The sequence below is a fragment of the Lathyrus oleraceus genome, chromosome 6, assembly GCF_024323335.1.
Source record: "Lathyrus oleraceus cultivar Zhongwan6 chromosome 6, CAAS_Psat_ZW6_1.0, whole genome shotgun sequence".
Lineage (NCBI taxonomy): Eukaryota > Viridiplantae > Streptophyta > Magnoliopsida > Fabales > Fabaceae > Lathyrus > Lathyrus oleraceus.
Genome location: NC_066584.1, coordinates 461,072,157 through 461,089,496, shown reverse-complemented (window position 1 = coordinate 461,089,496; position 17,340 = coordinate 461,072,157). Strand labels below are relative to the sequence as shown.

General features: G+C 32.3%; 1 protein-coding gene across 1 annotated transcript; it reads right to left on the bottom strand.

Moving 5' to 3' along the window:
• Window positions 1-6,290: 6,290 nt before the first annotated feature.
• On the bottom strand, window positions 6,291-7,819 carry LOC127096238 (uncharacterized). The gene is made up of 4 exons (XM_051034830.1): window positions 7,659-7,819; window positions 7,398-7,519; window positions 6,910-7,157; window positions 6,291-6,797 (listed from the first exon to the last, which is right to left on the bottom strand). Exons 1-4 carry the CDS (start codon window positions 7,817-7,819, stop codon window positions 6,291-6,293), a joined length of 1,038 nt encoding a protein of 345 aa, XP_050890787.1.
• Window positions 7,820-17,340: the final 9,521 nt, after the last annotated feature.

Here is a 17,340-nt window from a genome sequence, read left to right as displayed (position 1 = left end):
GCAACATCCGAGGGACTATAATTTATTTTATGATGATTTAACCGAAGGGTCCTTGCTAAGGGTATCCCCACGTTCGCGGGACATGACCGTAATATCGTAATCGTAAGGCAACAAAGAGAGGTCCAAGATCACTTATTCAAAGGCAAAGTTTTACAATTAATTATATAATTAGGATGAAACTCCACATTAAAATTATTAAAAATAATATATTAAAAAATTAATACATTAGAAATTAATACATTAAAATTAATTTAGGGTGAAACTCCACAAGGGTATCCCACAAATAAAGTGGAATACCTAGCCAATAACCTTTTCCTGGGATATGTGAACCTTTACAAAACTCAAAAAAAGAAACATGTCAGAACACCAAATCAGGGTGCAATCGAAGATTACACCGGAGAAATATCACAACAATAAATAGGATAGGATGAATAATGCATGGCTATGATAAAACATAAAAAAAAACAGAATAGAAAAGTCAGCTACTGTCTCGTTCGCCTCTGCCTCGCCTAGCGAAGGCCAGGCGAATACTCGCCCCAGGCTCGCCTAGCGAGGTGCTAGCGAGCGGCCACGGATTTTGAATTTGAAAACAGCCCCACGTTAGGAACTTTGAATTTTATGGCATTTTATCACAGGAATAACATGATCAAACATTCAGGGTATTCAGGCATATTTAAATTCCCATACGAAAGCAAATTATATATCAACATTTAATCATGATGCATTATATATGTAGATATGGCCAATTGAAAGTATAAACAATAGAGATACGCAAACCTGTTTGCCAATTCAAGGTTGAAGGGATTGACCACTTGTAGTATCGGAATAAGTTAGGCAGCGGGAATTGGACGGCGATGGCTTCGGTGCAGATGGGCTGCCTTCAGGGTTTCTTTACTCTGAATTCTCCGGGTAGGCAGGGTTCCTATGCCAAAACTTCTATTCGTTCTTCTCTGTTCTCCTCCTCTTTTTTTTCCAGTGAATCTCCCAGTGTAACTCCAAGTGTAACTCCCCTACTGAAACTTCAGTATTTATAGACTAATTTCGTGGGTAATGGGCTTGGAATGAGGGAGACCCAAGTCCAAAATAATTTGTTATATTTTATTTATTTATTTATTTAAATTATTTAATTAATTAATTAATTAATTAAAAAAAAAATTTCTCTTTTTTTTTTTTTTTTTTTTTTTTTTTTTCGTTTCTCGTTTTTTTTTTTTTTTTTTTTTTTTTGGGCTCAGAATGAAGCCCGAAATTTTTGTTGTCTGTCAGCTTCGCTAGGCGAGCGCGTAGCGAACAGGCCAGTTTGGGCCATTTTCTGGATTGGGCCATCCGTGAGCTGCGCCTTTGTTTCTTCAAGATCAGTGTTATATGTGAGTCGGAATGCCTTGCAAAATGTCTTGAAATATTAATGGGCAAATTTTGGGGTATGACAGGCGCTTATGAAAGCGCTCTCTAAGGCTTTCCAGAAGCGCTTTATAAGCTGGAAATGCACATGGACTTATAACAGCGCTTTATTAAAAGCGCCCTCTAAGGGTAACCTTAGAGGGCGCTTTCTAAAAAGCGCCATGTATTGTTGTCCCTCTATCTCCTCCTTATTTTTTCGTTTCACCTTAGAGGGCGCTTGTGGAAAAAAAGCGCCCTCTAAAGGGGGCCTAAGAGGGCGCTTATGAAAGCGCTCTCTAAGGCTTTCCATAAGCGCTTTATAAGCTGGAAATGCACATGGACTTATAACAGCGCTTTATTAAAAGCGCCCTCTAACTTAGAGGGCGCTTTCTAAAAAGCGCCATGTATTGTTGTCCCTCTATCTCCTCCTTATTTTTTCGTTTCACCTTAGAGGGCGCTTGTGGAAAAAAAGCGCCCTCTAAAGGGGGCCTAAGAGGGCGTTTATGAAAGCGCTCTCTAAGGCTTTCCATAAGCGCTTTATAAGCTGGAAATGCACATGGACTTATAACAGCGCTTTATTAAAAGCGCCCTCTAAGGGTAACCTTAGAGGGCGCTTTCTAAAAAGCGCCATGTATTGTTGTCCCTCTATCTCCTCCTTATTTTTTCGCTTCACCTTAGAGGGCGCTTTATTACAAAAGCGCCCTCTAAAGTGCGCTGTCTATTGCTCGTTATTTTTCGCTTCACTTTAGAGAGCGCTTTTGTAATAAAGCGCCCTCTAAGGTGCGCTGTCTATTCCAGTTTTTGGCGTAGTGAAACAAAACTCTTCACCCTCTTGATATTTCTCTAACCTCACAAAAATACCAAAGCCTTTGACAATCCTTACAAGTTATGGATTACTATGCGTTTGTACCTTTTTTTAGTAAGGGCAATGGTGTCCACCTTAGGGTCTAGTAAAACTAACATGCGCTTCAAGTTCAATCTACACGATGTTGTTATCAATAACGACATTGACGGAAATAGAGTCGTTGATGTTCTTCATAAGAGAGAATGAAGTTTCCGATATCCAACGAGCATGATTCCAAGTAAGTAATGTATCTTATATGCAGTGATGGTACATATATCTAATTTGGTTGATGAGAATGGAAAAATTCATAAAGGTGTGATTACTATCATTTGTTTTCCATGCGCGCACCACAAAATATTTATTCTTCTTATGCTTTTACTTATCATGAGAGAAAATGTTTTATTTGAGCAATCCATCTTTGGGAGGAAAAGAGAAAGCGAGAGAAACCCCACCCCTCTCTTTCCAGAGGATTCACGGCATGTCCGCTCTTGGCCATTCCACACGCTGCCTAGCAGAGACGTGGTTATCTCAAGATTCTTAAGAAAATAAAAGCTCATATGCATTTTTATCCTCATATTTATATATTTATAATTTTTTTAGTCCCCTTTTAAAAAAGTTCAACTTTCTAATCCTCTAACTTTATTTTACTTTGGATTTTTTATTCCCTTTCAGCTTCGCATATATGACAATGATTATTAAAATAATTTATATTATTTAATATAAATATATTTTATATTTTTATTTTGATTATTTTTACAAATTTAAAAACTATTGAATTATAACTGGACATAAACCAAAATGACGAACAGAGATTCAAACCCTCTCACTTAAACATCCTAAACCAACTGTGCTGCACTTTCATTTTTATATATATTCCCACAATTATTAAGATATTGATTCAGAATTTTCTGCTACAATAAATTCAGTCTTTACTTCAACTTTAAGAACCATAAAAACAATGGATTTAAGAGTTTGAATTTCTGCATTCTCAAATTTCAGCTTACAATTCAGCGATTAAAATACCATATGATTAGTTAAAGATGTGAAGGTTAATTTAAGATGATGAATTACAAGTTTATGAAAAAAGATGAGGGATTGTCTTTGGGAAAAAGAAGAAATGAAACATATTTCTGGGCACTGTGTTGATTGTTTAAGGAGAACTATAAAGTGAACTCCAAATCAACATTAACAACCAACCCAACAAGAAAATCCGCAACATACAACTCAAATTCATTCCAAAAATCTTTGCCTCTCTTTTGATATTCATTACAATCTGTATATCATGAGCAAAATCAAATTAATCATTGATACTCAATTAAGAAACCGTGTTTTGCTTTCTTAAGTTTAACATATTCTTTGGTACACTTTGTCTCTTGGAGAACACACTAGCACATATGGTTGTCGCTGCAGTTGTTTTTCTTAAACCTTGGTTTTTCTTCACATGAATGAGAAAGTCCCACGTCGGTTGGGTAACAAGTAGATTTAGTGTTTATAAACTTGAAAAGATAAACGGGCCGCATGTCCAATGTTGTTTGTATTAGAAAAATTTAATTAAAATTGTTAAATAATAATTTAAACTAGAATAATATAGAAGTTAATATAAAAAATTAATTAATAATTCTTTTAATTAAAATATATAATATTATTGAAAGTATTAATTAATAATGTTTTTAATTTGGCATAAATAGTCTGTTGATCTCTATAAATTGACGTGTTTTTGAATTTGATCCATGTATTTTTTTTGTCTGAGTCTTTATATCTCACTTTTGCGTTGACGTTAGTCCTTGAGGTTAAATTTCCGTTAAAAAAAAGTGACTTGGCAAACGACACACACGTGGAATTGTTTTATAACATTATGGGGATAATACGTGGAAAACCCAATGAAAGAGAATTAAAAAGGAGGACTAAATCCAAAAAAGACACAATTTTACATCTCTTCTTCTTCTCTTCAAATCTTCGTCGTTTCTTCTTCTCTTCTTTATCTGTTCAAAACTTTAAACCTAGTGCAGATTCAACCATGACAACATCATCTGTAGGTAATTTCTCTGTGTCTGAAATCCCAGTTTGTGGTTGCAATAAAGCAATGAAGATGTTCTTCTCAAATTCAACTAAAAACCATAAAAGAAGATTACAGAAGTGTTCTAATTCAGGATTAGGTTGCTCGCTTTTCATATGGGATGATGAAGTTGAACGCAACACATCAACTGGATACAAAAATTCAATCAGATACAATTGCTCAGAGGTAGTTCAGGAGTTAGGTCGCATCATTAAAGATCTTGAAGCTAGGAAAAAGGAGAAGATAAAATTGAAGTTGAAAAAGGAAAGGAAGAAGACCAAAATGTTTAAGCTTTTGTTGACTCTTTCATGGTGTTTGTTCTTTGCTCACCAGAAATAGTAGTGATTTTCATGTTCATTGTGTCTATAATTTATTTTTGGTTTTAGTCCCTAAAAGAAAGGTAGTTGTTGAATTTCGTCCCTGTAAGGATTAATTATTGAATGAATCAGAACGTTTGGAATTTTTAATTTTCGTCACTATATGTTTGTAGCTTTTTGTATTACATCCTTGTTTTTTAATGTTATGTTTCTATGTAATCCCTGTATTTCATGCGTTTACTTAATATTGTAGAACATAAAGACATATAAAGTTGTCTCAAAATAGAACAATGACACATCATACATAAACCATAAATATGTCTCAGAATTACACAAAGCTAAAAGGCGAATAATTTTGTCTCAAAGTACAACAAAACATACCATAAATAAACCATAATGATGTTATATTTCTCAGAATTACATAAAGTCAAAGAGCATAAACTTTAGTCTCAAAATATAATAAAGGTGCAAGATACCAACAAGATGCTTATGGAGCCTTGTCCACATCTATAGATTGGGATTGATTACTTCATTCTCCTTTCATGTTTTTGCATCTTAGGACCCTTGTCTTGTCACTTCTCCTCAACTCCAATTTTCTTGTAACTTTTGGTTTGCATGTCTTCTTTTTTTTGTAAAATATAGAATATTAGAGATGCAAGATATCAACAGAATAATTCCAAATCATTATGAAATGGTATATTAAAATCAACTGGTTTAAGAACTCTTGGGGTGGTATAAGCAGGTGCAGCAGGTACATCATCAGTTGTTGGAACAGGTGCACTCAAAATATAGTCAAGTACATCATCAATTTGCGAATATGTAACATGTTCACCTTGAGCTGATGTAACTAGTGCACTATGATTTGGTTGACTTGGTGCAAATGCAACTAATCCATTAACATTAAGATTTGGTTGAGTTTGAGTTGCCTCAAATGATGCTGCAAGATTTGCAGCAAGCATTTCAAACTCAGGGTCAACATCAATTTGAGTTTCATTTGGTTGTGGTTGTTCCTGTGTTGCAGTTTGAGCTTCAGTAGGTTGAGTTTGTTCCCGTGTTGCAGTTTGAGCTTCAATAGGTTGAGTTTGTTCTTGTGTTGCAGTTTGAGCTTCAGTAGGTTAAGTTTGCTCTTGTGTTACAGTTTGAGTTTGTCATTGTCCTGTTGTTATTTTCTTTGGCTTTCTCTATACAAACAAGTCAGAACATTAGTAACATATCAATGACATTAATAACATATGCAAAGTGACTGGGAGTTCAATACCTTTCTTTTTTTAGCTTTATGGTTAACTACTTGACTTGTACAACTTCTTGAATTATGGCCATGTACACCACATCTTGTGCAACAATAACTTGTTTGTGTTCTTACCTTATTAGGGTCCTCATCAGGTTCCATCCTCCTCAACTTCTTTGGTCGTCTAGGTCCTCTTTTATATGATGGAGGCAACATCTCTTCCATGTCAACCTCCGACCACATGTCTTGTCCATTAATAGGACTTATATTATAACCATAACATTTCTCATAAGTATCTTTGGAATAATAGTCATCAACAAAATCTTCAGGGGATTGGTTCCTAAAACCTAATGCAGCAACTACATGTCTACAAGGAATGTCCACTAGTTCCCAAAAATTACATGTGCATGTTTTTTTTTTGGAAGTATCCACAATGAAAATATTCATGGTATGGGTATGTTCAACTTGTCATAATGTGTCACCAGACCAATTAGGAATCCAATTCCCTACATGTTCCAATTCCTTATCAAACCTAAGTCTAGGTCTAGGAATTATCCTATGATTCCATCCATCATCCATTTCTCTTAAGTTAGCATTCTTATTCATGAGATAGTTTCTTATCCATTCACACATACTTAATATTGATTTATATCTTTCCACTAATATAGTGCTATTAAATGTATCAGATACATTATTCATAAGAATATCACATCTAGGATAAAAAGAAAATGCATGCTTACACCATGCTTTGGTAGGTATGCCTGACAACCACTCCCAAGCTTTCATATTGAGCTCCTTCAATTCTTTCATCTTAGCATCACAGGCTTGGATATATGTGGCTTTTGTAGCATCCATCATTAAGTCTCTGATCTGTGTCCCTCCACCAAACTTATTTTTGAAATTGGCATATAAATTTCTAAGACAAAGCCTGTGTTCTACCCTCTCAAACAATTCTTCAAAGACAGGGATCAAACCCTGCAAAGTTAGGGATAAAAAACAAAAACAATTAACATAGTTAGGGATGAAAACCAAAACATATTATATAATTAGGGATAAGATCCAAAAAACATTATAGTTATGAAAGTACCTTTTGTTGGTCAGAGATGAAAACCCATATCTTTTCTTGACCAATATCCTCCAAAAGCAAGGTAAGTAACCACCTCCACGACTCCTTTGTTTTAGTTTCACATACACCAAAAGTTATGGGATAATATTGGTCATTTGGATCTTTACCAATTGCAATAAGAAGAGTCCCTCCATACTTAGTCTTAAGATGACATCCATCAACTCCAATGAATGACCTGTAAGATGTTGTGAAGCCTTTCTTAAGCCCATCTAAGCAAAAATAAAAGTTGTTAAACCTTGGTTGTATTGTTGGTCCAACCCTTGTCAGATTAATTTTACAAGTGTTCCCAGAATTGACTCTCCTTAACTCTGCAGAGTATCTCCACAAAAGGTTGTATTGTTTTACTACATCACCTTCAATAAGAACTTTGGCAATTTGTTTGGCCTTCTATGTCCTGCTCATAGTTATACCAACAGAGAAGTTACTCCTAATCTCAAAGAAAATATTACAAATCTTAACACCATCTGAAGATGCCATCCTAGCCGCCACTGTTTTTGCAACCCACTTAGAAGTGGCAAAACTATTATTCAATACCCTACCACATTTGTGTGTTCCAACCCATTTCTTCATTCTATACGTGTGCTTATTCCCAACTTTACTTACAAGTACTAAAAACCCACATTTGCCCTTGCAAATTACCCTTACTCTAACTTTGTCATTTTCACATACTTTATTTGTGTCCCATTTAATACCGACCATTCAGTTATTGCCTCTTTAAATTTTCAAGTGATACAAACTCCAATCCCACTTTGAATTTATAATTCTTGTCCAAATCCTGCATCTTAAACCTTGGATATTTTGGTTCCTTCTCCCCATCAGAAGCATCAGGGTCATTACTACCAAGCTCATCACTAGCATAGTTGATGATCATCTCATTATCCACACCACTACATCACCTCACATTATCCACACCAATTGGTACATTCTTTGGAGTATGCTTGTGCTTCCTTGCTGCAACTTTTATCCTACCTCTTTTTCCTTTTTCTTCAACTTGATTTTCAATAAAATCAAAGCAATTGTCCACCCCAAGAGCCATCTCATTCTCAATATTATCAAATGATAAACTATCAGCTTCAAAGTCACTATCCTCACTGTCCTTCGTGTCTTCAACCTGTTCAACACCACCAACATTAGCTTCTTCAACCTGTTCAATTTTACCAACATTAGCTTCTTCAACCTGTTCAACACCACCAACATTAGCTTCTTCAACTTCTTCAAGCTCAGTTAACTCTTTCACGATACCTGTTGCTTCAAATAAGCTTCACATATCTGGACCTATTTCTAATGCATGCTCATTTCCCCATGTATAATATACTAAACAGTCCCTATCGAATCTACCCCCGTAATGAAAAATCAAACTGAACTCCATAACATGCAAGTTTCAAGAAGACACAATGAACAAAGTTGACTCACTGATATAAGGAAGAAATAAGATATTATATATGAGATTGAGTTATAGGGATGCGATTGTGTGTTACTAGGTCATGCAATTAGCATTTCGTCATCTTCGTTGCTTCGTCTCCTCCCTCCCACAACCCGAGTTTCTTTTTTCTTCCAACATACGAAACCCTAATTTACAGGGACTAAAAGAAAAAGATATTTTCTGAACAACATTGCATTTTTGATGAGAAATAAAAAAATATCCACGTATGTAAGTTGTTGAATATAAAAGATATGTTAATGTGATACTCATATAGCATACATGATTAATTTATATGAAAATATGACCCTTTTCCATTCACCAATTCATCAATATCCAAGCACATGAGCATCACAATACAAAACTCACTTACAACTCAACAATATCATAATATTATAACTCTCGCAGTTACTCAAATGCTAATTCCTTCTTTTTTCAATATTGTCTGAGACAATTAGTTTTACCTGTGAAACATATTTAATTAAGTTTGTATCGAGACAAACAAAATGTGCATGTTTTTTGTTTTAATGCACTTTAATTATCTAACAAATAAGACCTAATTTCTTTAGTGGTATTCAAAGGAATGCACCAAACTACTATTTTTTATTAAGTGATGTTAAAGATAGACATTTACAATGCAATGCACCACTTGCCACCGTAATGTAGAAACAAATATCTGTTAAAAACCAAATTGATTGGATGTGGAGGATAGTTATGATAATACTAAAAGGCGAACGAGAATAATATGTTCCATTATAAAAACAAAATAAAAAAATTACATGCATACCAACATATCATATGTGTTAATTGACATTAAGCTTAAAATATATCATTATCAAGATTTAAAGAAATAATGAATTCAGTATGTTTGAGAATTAATATGTCAAGACTAACATTAGTAATTCATTGAAACAACCTACACAAATTATGTTTATTGAAACAAAAATGGGGGTGTACTTTATCAAGGTTGCAGGAGGAAGATGATGATACCAGGAAAGTGGATCAATGAGAAAGAAGTAAGAAATAATTTGTTTAACTTTTAAATTTTGAGTAAAAAATAGAAGTAAGAAATGAAATTTGAGAGAGGGAAAAAGTCAAATTCGAATTTCAAATATGAAAAATTGAAATTAAGAGAATAGGCTTGTGTTTGTGTTTTGGTGGAAAATGAAATTTTAGATTGTGAGCTATGTACCATGTGTCAAATAAAGAGAGGATTGAGAGAATTTTAATGGTAACATTTACTAATTATCAATTTATTTAATTTATATTGTAATTAAATTTGATTGGAAGAACAAAATAGTAAAAGCATTCAAGTAGAAGAAAAAGAGTTGAATAACCTCTATTTATTTTTTTATCCATGTGAATAATTTTAATGAATTGGTTAAAGTAATTTTTTATATCAATTAAATAATAACATCTAAATTGTGTATCACATGATTGATTAATTTAAAAAGCATGCTTATAGATAACAAATTCTTAATATTTCAAGAAGATTTGATATAAGTATTCTTTATAAGAATATTGACAATGCAATCTCAAAAAAAATAAAAATTGACGAAGCTTTTTCTAATTTGAATTTTAAAAAAAAAGAAATGGAAAGAGTGTTTATATTTTTATTATGAATTTTTCAAAAAAGAGATAGGAAGAGTGATTTTATGAGTTAATTTTCATCAACTTAAAGAGAAAATATTAAATGAAATTAATTATAATGATAAATTTAAATAATTTAATTAATGATTTTATATTTTAAAAAACCTAAAATTTAAATATATTAGTTTATATTAATTTTATTAAATTATTATTAAAGTTAAAGAATATAATTATAAATTTTGCCTTAGGTTCGAAATATATTGGGCTGGCCCAATTTCTGAGTGTGGCTAAAGAAAGAGTTGTGCATGTATTGGAACAAGAGTCGTGGTTCGGTTTTGGACTATGTTGCTTTAAAGTTGAGTATAATTGGAAAAGAATTGATGTATTTGAAATTGCAAAGCTCTAAGGCATTTGCTTGAATTATTATGTGCTGCATGGAGCAGCGTGAGCTTTAGAAAGCAAGCTTTATGTTGTTAATGGATTATTTAATAATTGATTTCTTTAAATCTTACTTGTATTTTGTTCTTATACCTAGACCCAACAAAATTATGTTATTAGGAGCAAACATCACCCTTATGGTGTTGCTCTCTCACTTATCTTTTGTGTTTTGATAGGTAGCTTATTGAATTATCTTATAGAATGATCTTATAGTGATATTTCAAAAAAAATCTTGGTATGTGGTATCAATCAGGGTTTAGTTGATCAAGAGATCAATAATTTCAAACTTCGAAGAAAATGTGTGTGTATTCTGCCAATGATGAAGACACTTTTCACGTATTATCTCAATACCCTTTCTCTATTTTTGTATGGCATCAGGTTCACATTCGGCTTGATAGGGCAACCGGTCTTCACAAAACTGGATATTTTTTGAAGAGATACAACTCATTAAAAGGCTAATCAGAGAGTAATAAAGAGGGTGTTATTTAGATGACAAACACTTGGAGTCTTTGGAGAGCACAAAATGTCAAGATCATCAAACTTGGAGAGTGTAAGGTCAATGAAGTGGCGTTCAATGCAAATCTGTGTTAGAGAGTTCCGAAAAAAGTCGAAAGCACCAATAAGACTAATACTCCAGGATCACAAGAGAGGGAGACACCACATCTCAATCCAAAATCTTAAGGTGTTAGGTAAATGAGTCATCTCTCTTAAAAATCTAATATTTCACCAATTCATAGGTAATGTGAGACTTTAATCACTCATATTTACACCCAACATTCTCTCTTACATGTGTGTCCCTCACATCCTATAACATGATTCAACAATGGATTCAGCTTCCGCTCTCCCACAAAGTCGAACCACGACTCTAATACCACTGTTGAGGAATTCGAAAGAGTCGGGAGCACCAATGAGATTAATGCTCCAGGACCATATGAGAGGGAGACACCATATCTCAATCCAAAATCTTAAGATGTTCGATAAATTAATCATCTCTCTTCTAAATCCAACATTACACATATTCATAGGCAATATGAGACTTTAACCACTCACACTTGCACTTAATAAAATAATGTCATGACTATGATCAGGGACGGAGTCAGAGATTTTGAACTGCGGGGACAATATATTAATATATAAATTTATTTTTATTTATTTTTAAATCATAAATATATATTATATTTATTTTTAATGAAATTTATCTTAAAAAAAATATTTAATAATTTTCAAAAAAATTTATTTTTGTAATTTTCTAAATTTTATAACAAAAAAAATATTTTTTATGCACTTTTTATGAGATCATAATATTTATATAAAATCCTATAAATAATTTTTTTTAAAGATTAGGAAAAAACTATTTTGAAATTATAAAAAAAACAATTTGAATATATTTAATCAGACATGTTTTCATTTAATTATTAAAAATAAAAAACTCACATTAATTTTCGGACATTATCCAAAACAAATATTTATATACTTTATTATTTTTATTTAATTTTTAATAATATCTTCATAATAATAACATTATTTTAATTAATTTAAAATATATGATTTTAATTAAATATATTATTTTGATGAATTATATATATATATATATATATATATATATATATATATATATATATATATATATATATATATATATATATATATATATATATATATATATGCCCCGTATTGGTATAAATCCCTCCGTCCCTGACTATGATTGACTATTGATATAAAATCTAGGAGATATTATAACTTTTATAAATGATATAAATTTCGGTTGGATTTTTTAAAATAGTTTGTCATTTGTACGTGGATTAGAGTACTTCTTGTGCTCTATTTTATAATACATCTTGTTTATAAAAAAAAATATTAATAGTCGTAGATTTCATGCATTTGGATGTTTTTCATATATTATTGAAGTTTAAACTCCATCTTCAATCTTTCATGGAGGAATTTGTTAATTGAAATATGTGATTGTGCTTTTTGAGAAGGAAATTGTATTTGTACGTAAATATGAAACTTTTCTCTTGGAAACAAATCGTTTGAATTGTGATACAAGGATTTTGACTCTTTGATTTACTTAAAAGGTAAAATCATGTAGTTTGTATGGCATGCCGTTACTTATTGCTGAGTAAGATTTAATAAGCTTCACTTAATAGACTGCATGTACATGATATTAGAAGGAAGCATGATGTATATTACACATGCTTTGGTTTTGTAATGAAGTCAACTATTAATTATAAGTTAAACTACATTATAAATATTAAAATACAAACTGACATAAATAATCCTGAAAGTATGAATCTACAAACGAGATCGATGGCAAGATCAAGAGGTTGGGGGCATGCTCAAATTTATACTTTAATTAATTATTTTTATTGATGGATAGTGTGAGATATTGTGTTTACCATTTGTAATTTTTTTAAGAGTTCTTTAAATCTGCTCTAAATAATGGGGGTGACGTTAATTATTTTCCCATGCATGCGTGAGTAAGGTTTTTATCGAGACGCCCCCTCTTTGTCTCTTTTCAGTTTTGCAGGGTCACATGGTAAAAAGGTCTGGTGAAACCTTGAAGTATGATTTTCATTGAAAGATCCTTGTCGATATATGGGATAATACATTAATGGACTTTTATTGGAAGGTCCTTGCCGCCCTATGATCCGCTGTCGAACATGGGTCAAAAACGAGTTTAAAAGTGTAATAAAACGGAAACGACACTCGAATATCGTATCACAAGGATTCTTGAATGTTATAACCAAACGAATGGAAAAAATGGGGTTTTTAAGTTTCAAAACTTAAATAGAAGATGATTAAAGGTAAAAGCAAAAGATAAATAAGCTAATCTATTGTATCGATTTCCGACTTATCATCGATTCTTATAATTTCAATTCCCTAGCGGATTCAATCCCATTCGATTATAATATCCACTGACAAGCGCAAATTGATATTATATGATGTATGTTCCTAATTTCCGAATTAAGCAAACAGATTTAAACAGACGCGAATTAAGCAAACGCGACTTAATCAAACACGATAACGAAAATGCTACGCTAACGTGATTATAGTTAAGGATCATACAAACAATCAAATTTAATCAACTTTATCCTATAAGAAACAATCGAATTAAGCAAACGGAAGTAATCGAATTAAGCAAACGAGTTTATAGGAAGAATTGAAAAGAAATTGAAATTAAATTGAAATTAATAAAAACCTCAAAGTGGAATTCGAATACAATATATCAACTCTTCGGGAATTAACTCTCCATGAAATCTTCTAAAAAATATTGTATCATCAAAATTCAGAATTAGGATTACTATACTAGTGAAAGACCTAATATAATAAAAGGCAAATTCGGGCCCTTATAAGATCCGACCCGAAAAATACAAAAACTGGCCCAAACTAACTATTTTAATTAAGTCTGGAACTTCAACGAATTATTCGACCATTCTTCATTTCGAATTTGCTTTTGACTTCAACGTAAAACTTGTAGTTCTTTCTCTTAGCTTTCCAACGCATATTAGAACGCATCAATCCGATTCCTATAGCCCAAGTTATGATTTGCATAGTGATAAGGTATTAAATAATTGTTTATGCTGAAAATAAAGTACGAAAATAAAATAAAGCAAAAAATAAACTTAAATCTAAAAACATAATAAAATAGTAAAATAAGTAAAATAAACTAAGGAAATGCCTAAGTACAATAATAGAAGAAAGTGCATCGAAATGCACTGATCCAATTCTCCCACACTTGAACTTTTGCACTCCGAGCAAAATTATAAATTCAAAACTCAAAATAGAAAAACAAGAACAAACAAAACATGCAATTCCAAAGGTTATCAAGATACAAGATGTAAGCAAAGTTCTAAGTTTAAGCTTTAAGAATATGGTGTTAGTAAGCAACTTTTTGTGACATTCAAAGCAGATAGGAAAATAGTTACCAAAGAGTACATCCAAAAGCAGTAAGATCCTCACATGATATAATTCACTTAACTCTCAAGTGTTTAGATTAACTGTTTACACTCAAAGCACAATATGAAAATTAGTACTACCATAAGCTTGAAAGGGCTCTAACATCCGCATTTGACATACATGCACACAAAGATCAAAAGGACTTTTATTTGGTTGTAACGTGGCCAAGATAGGGGTGAGATAAATCCTAAGGGGTACTAGGCTAAAATTCAAAGAGATAAAATAGACTTAAAAGAAACTGCGAGAGTTGAATTTACAAAATATTTCATTCACTTAAACAACTCTATAGCAATTGTTTTCTCTTCTCCTTCCTCTTTTTATTCTCTTTTTTGAAGGAGTATGTATTGACATGTATTGAAATATTACAAACATAATTCCTTTTTTTTCCTTCCTCTTATCCTTCTATTTTTTTCATTCATTTTTTTTCTTTTCTATTTTCTTTTTCTATTTTTCTTTTCTTTTTCTGCCAACTTCTGAAATATTACAAATATATTTATTCAACCCCACACAACTTCAAACAAGACTCTTCCAACCCTTTGAATAGGGTGATAACATTGTTTTTCACTTCTCGGTTTGTAATGAGTTTTAAACAAAAAAAGGATAATAGGCTCAAGGGGGTTTCAAACAAGGGATGATATTATTTAAGGGTTGGCTTTTTGGCTAACTGGATAAAAAACAAAAAACAAAACTGTCTTTATCATATTAGTGTGCACAAGTAAACAACAGCATCAACAAGAGTCAATTCAAGTTCTAGAGACTAACAGGCATGAGTGAATCACACAAGAAAGAAAGAAATGAATTTTTGTATGTTATCCATATAAGGCTCAAAATCTCACAAGGTTAATTTATCTACCACAAATGATGTACAATTTAGAGTTTAGTCCTACCTATCATACTAAAAATGCACAACAAATTTTTCACATCACACCACAAGACTTTAGTCAAGAGAGCTAAGAAAAATACTCATAATTGTAACTCAAAAACCAAAGGAAAAAGCGTGCAATTTTTTTAATTTAGCAACTAAAAACCAAAAACAAAGAAAAACTGAAAAACAAAATAAACAAAAAAAATAAAATAAATGGTTCCCTCCCCCACACTTAAAACATACATTGTCCTCAATGAAATACCATAAATATAAAATAAGAGTGGGAGAAAGGAAAGAACACACCCGAGGAGTCAAGGCAGATAAGTGATTGCATAAGCAGCCTTTCCCAAAGAGAGTTCTTCTACAGTTTCTTCTTCCAAAGTTGGGTTCTCGTGTAGTAGCTTTGGGTAGTGTCTATTGACCTTGAAATTTTGATTAGTGCATTCGCCTTGTATTCCAAGATCAAAGAAGAATCTTTGATAAGTAAAAGTGTTGAATGAGCGCGTGAAAGTGATCTCCTTTTTCATGACATATAAAATTAAAGGATTACGGAGTTGTCTCACTACTTTTGTTTCATCTTTAAGTGAGATCCTATGTATACATATGGATGGGTAATATCACGAGTATCAGCCAAGGCCCATCCAATTCCCTTCTTATATGTCTGCTTAAGTTGAAGTTTTGATGAATAATATGAATCCCCGGGAAGTGATTTAGGCTCTAAAGAATGTGGTTGTTCAATGGATGGTATGTTTGGGGGAGCCGGAATGTCAAGAGCTTCAGCTACATAAACAACTTCATTTACATTGTCACCCTACAAGGCAACATCAATCTCAGCACAAACAACACAAACGTTAGTGTTAGTACAATCATCACATGAGTAAATATCATCAAAACTAGATAAAGTTAGAAAATCAGCTGAAAACAAATCAGAATAAGCTTCATCAACAACTTCAGAAAATGGCTCTATTTGAAAAACAGAATGCTCTTCCTCGTCAATCTTCTTATTTTCCAATACTCTTTGTGGTAAAGGGATTGGTGATACATACTTTTTTTCAACTTCAACAACAATAAAAGGTTCAGGTTTATTTTCAGGTGTTACACTAACAATTTTTTTATTTTTTTCTGGGGCTGGTTCTGTAACTTTTTTGGATCTCAAGGAAATTGCACTCACATTAGAGCCTTTTAGATTAACTACCGTTTGAGCAGGTAGTTGGTTCGATCCTCGAGCTTGCTGCATGACATTCATTGAAGTGGCAAGTTGTCCAATTTGTGTTTGCAAAGTCTGAATACTATAATCTGTTCGCTGCTGAAATTGGAGACTGTTTACAACCATTTGCTTGACAAGTTCCTCTAGTGAAGGTTCAAGAGGTGAAAAAGTGGTTACCTGTGGAGGGTTATATGGTGGTGGTGATGGAATATGTAGCATCAATTGTTTCACTAAAGAGGTAAGTTCATCAATTCTGGTTTCTAGAGCTTTGTTGGAAGAAGAAACCTGAATCTCATTCACACCTTTTGCTTGGACCATAAAATTATCCCTTGTTGTGAACTATTGAGAGTTAAGTGACATGTTCCCAATCAAGGATTTGGCAGCAACAGGATATTCAATACACAAAGCATTATAATCAACACCAGAGGTAATAAGTTCTCTCAGAGTTCTTTGGTCAGCCATGTTAAACTCAATAAAAAAGAAAAAAAATTAACAAACAATGAGAAAACACAACTAATTCAGCAATGCAGCAATAAATAGGAAAATACCGACAATGTCCCTATTAAGTAAAAACAATAGAAATATGAAAAAAATGATTAAAATAAAATACAAAAAATGCAAAAACACAAAAATTAATCTAATAACGTCAATTAAGAATTTTGAGAATTTTTGCGGAATTTTCTGAAACTACCAAAGCAGAAAATAAATCATAAAAAATAGAAAAATAGGGAATTTCAAATTTTTAGAATGCTTTCCCCTATTTAGTCTCTAAGTAGAGGTTTTTAATCCTTGATTTTTTTCTAGTCAATCGACAAAGAATCAGAACAATCTGAGATGATTTTTTTAAAAACAGATTTTTTTTATCCTAAACCGCAAAAAGACCAAAACGCAAGAAAGTTAGGGAAAAAAAAAGCT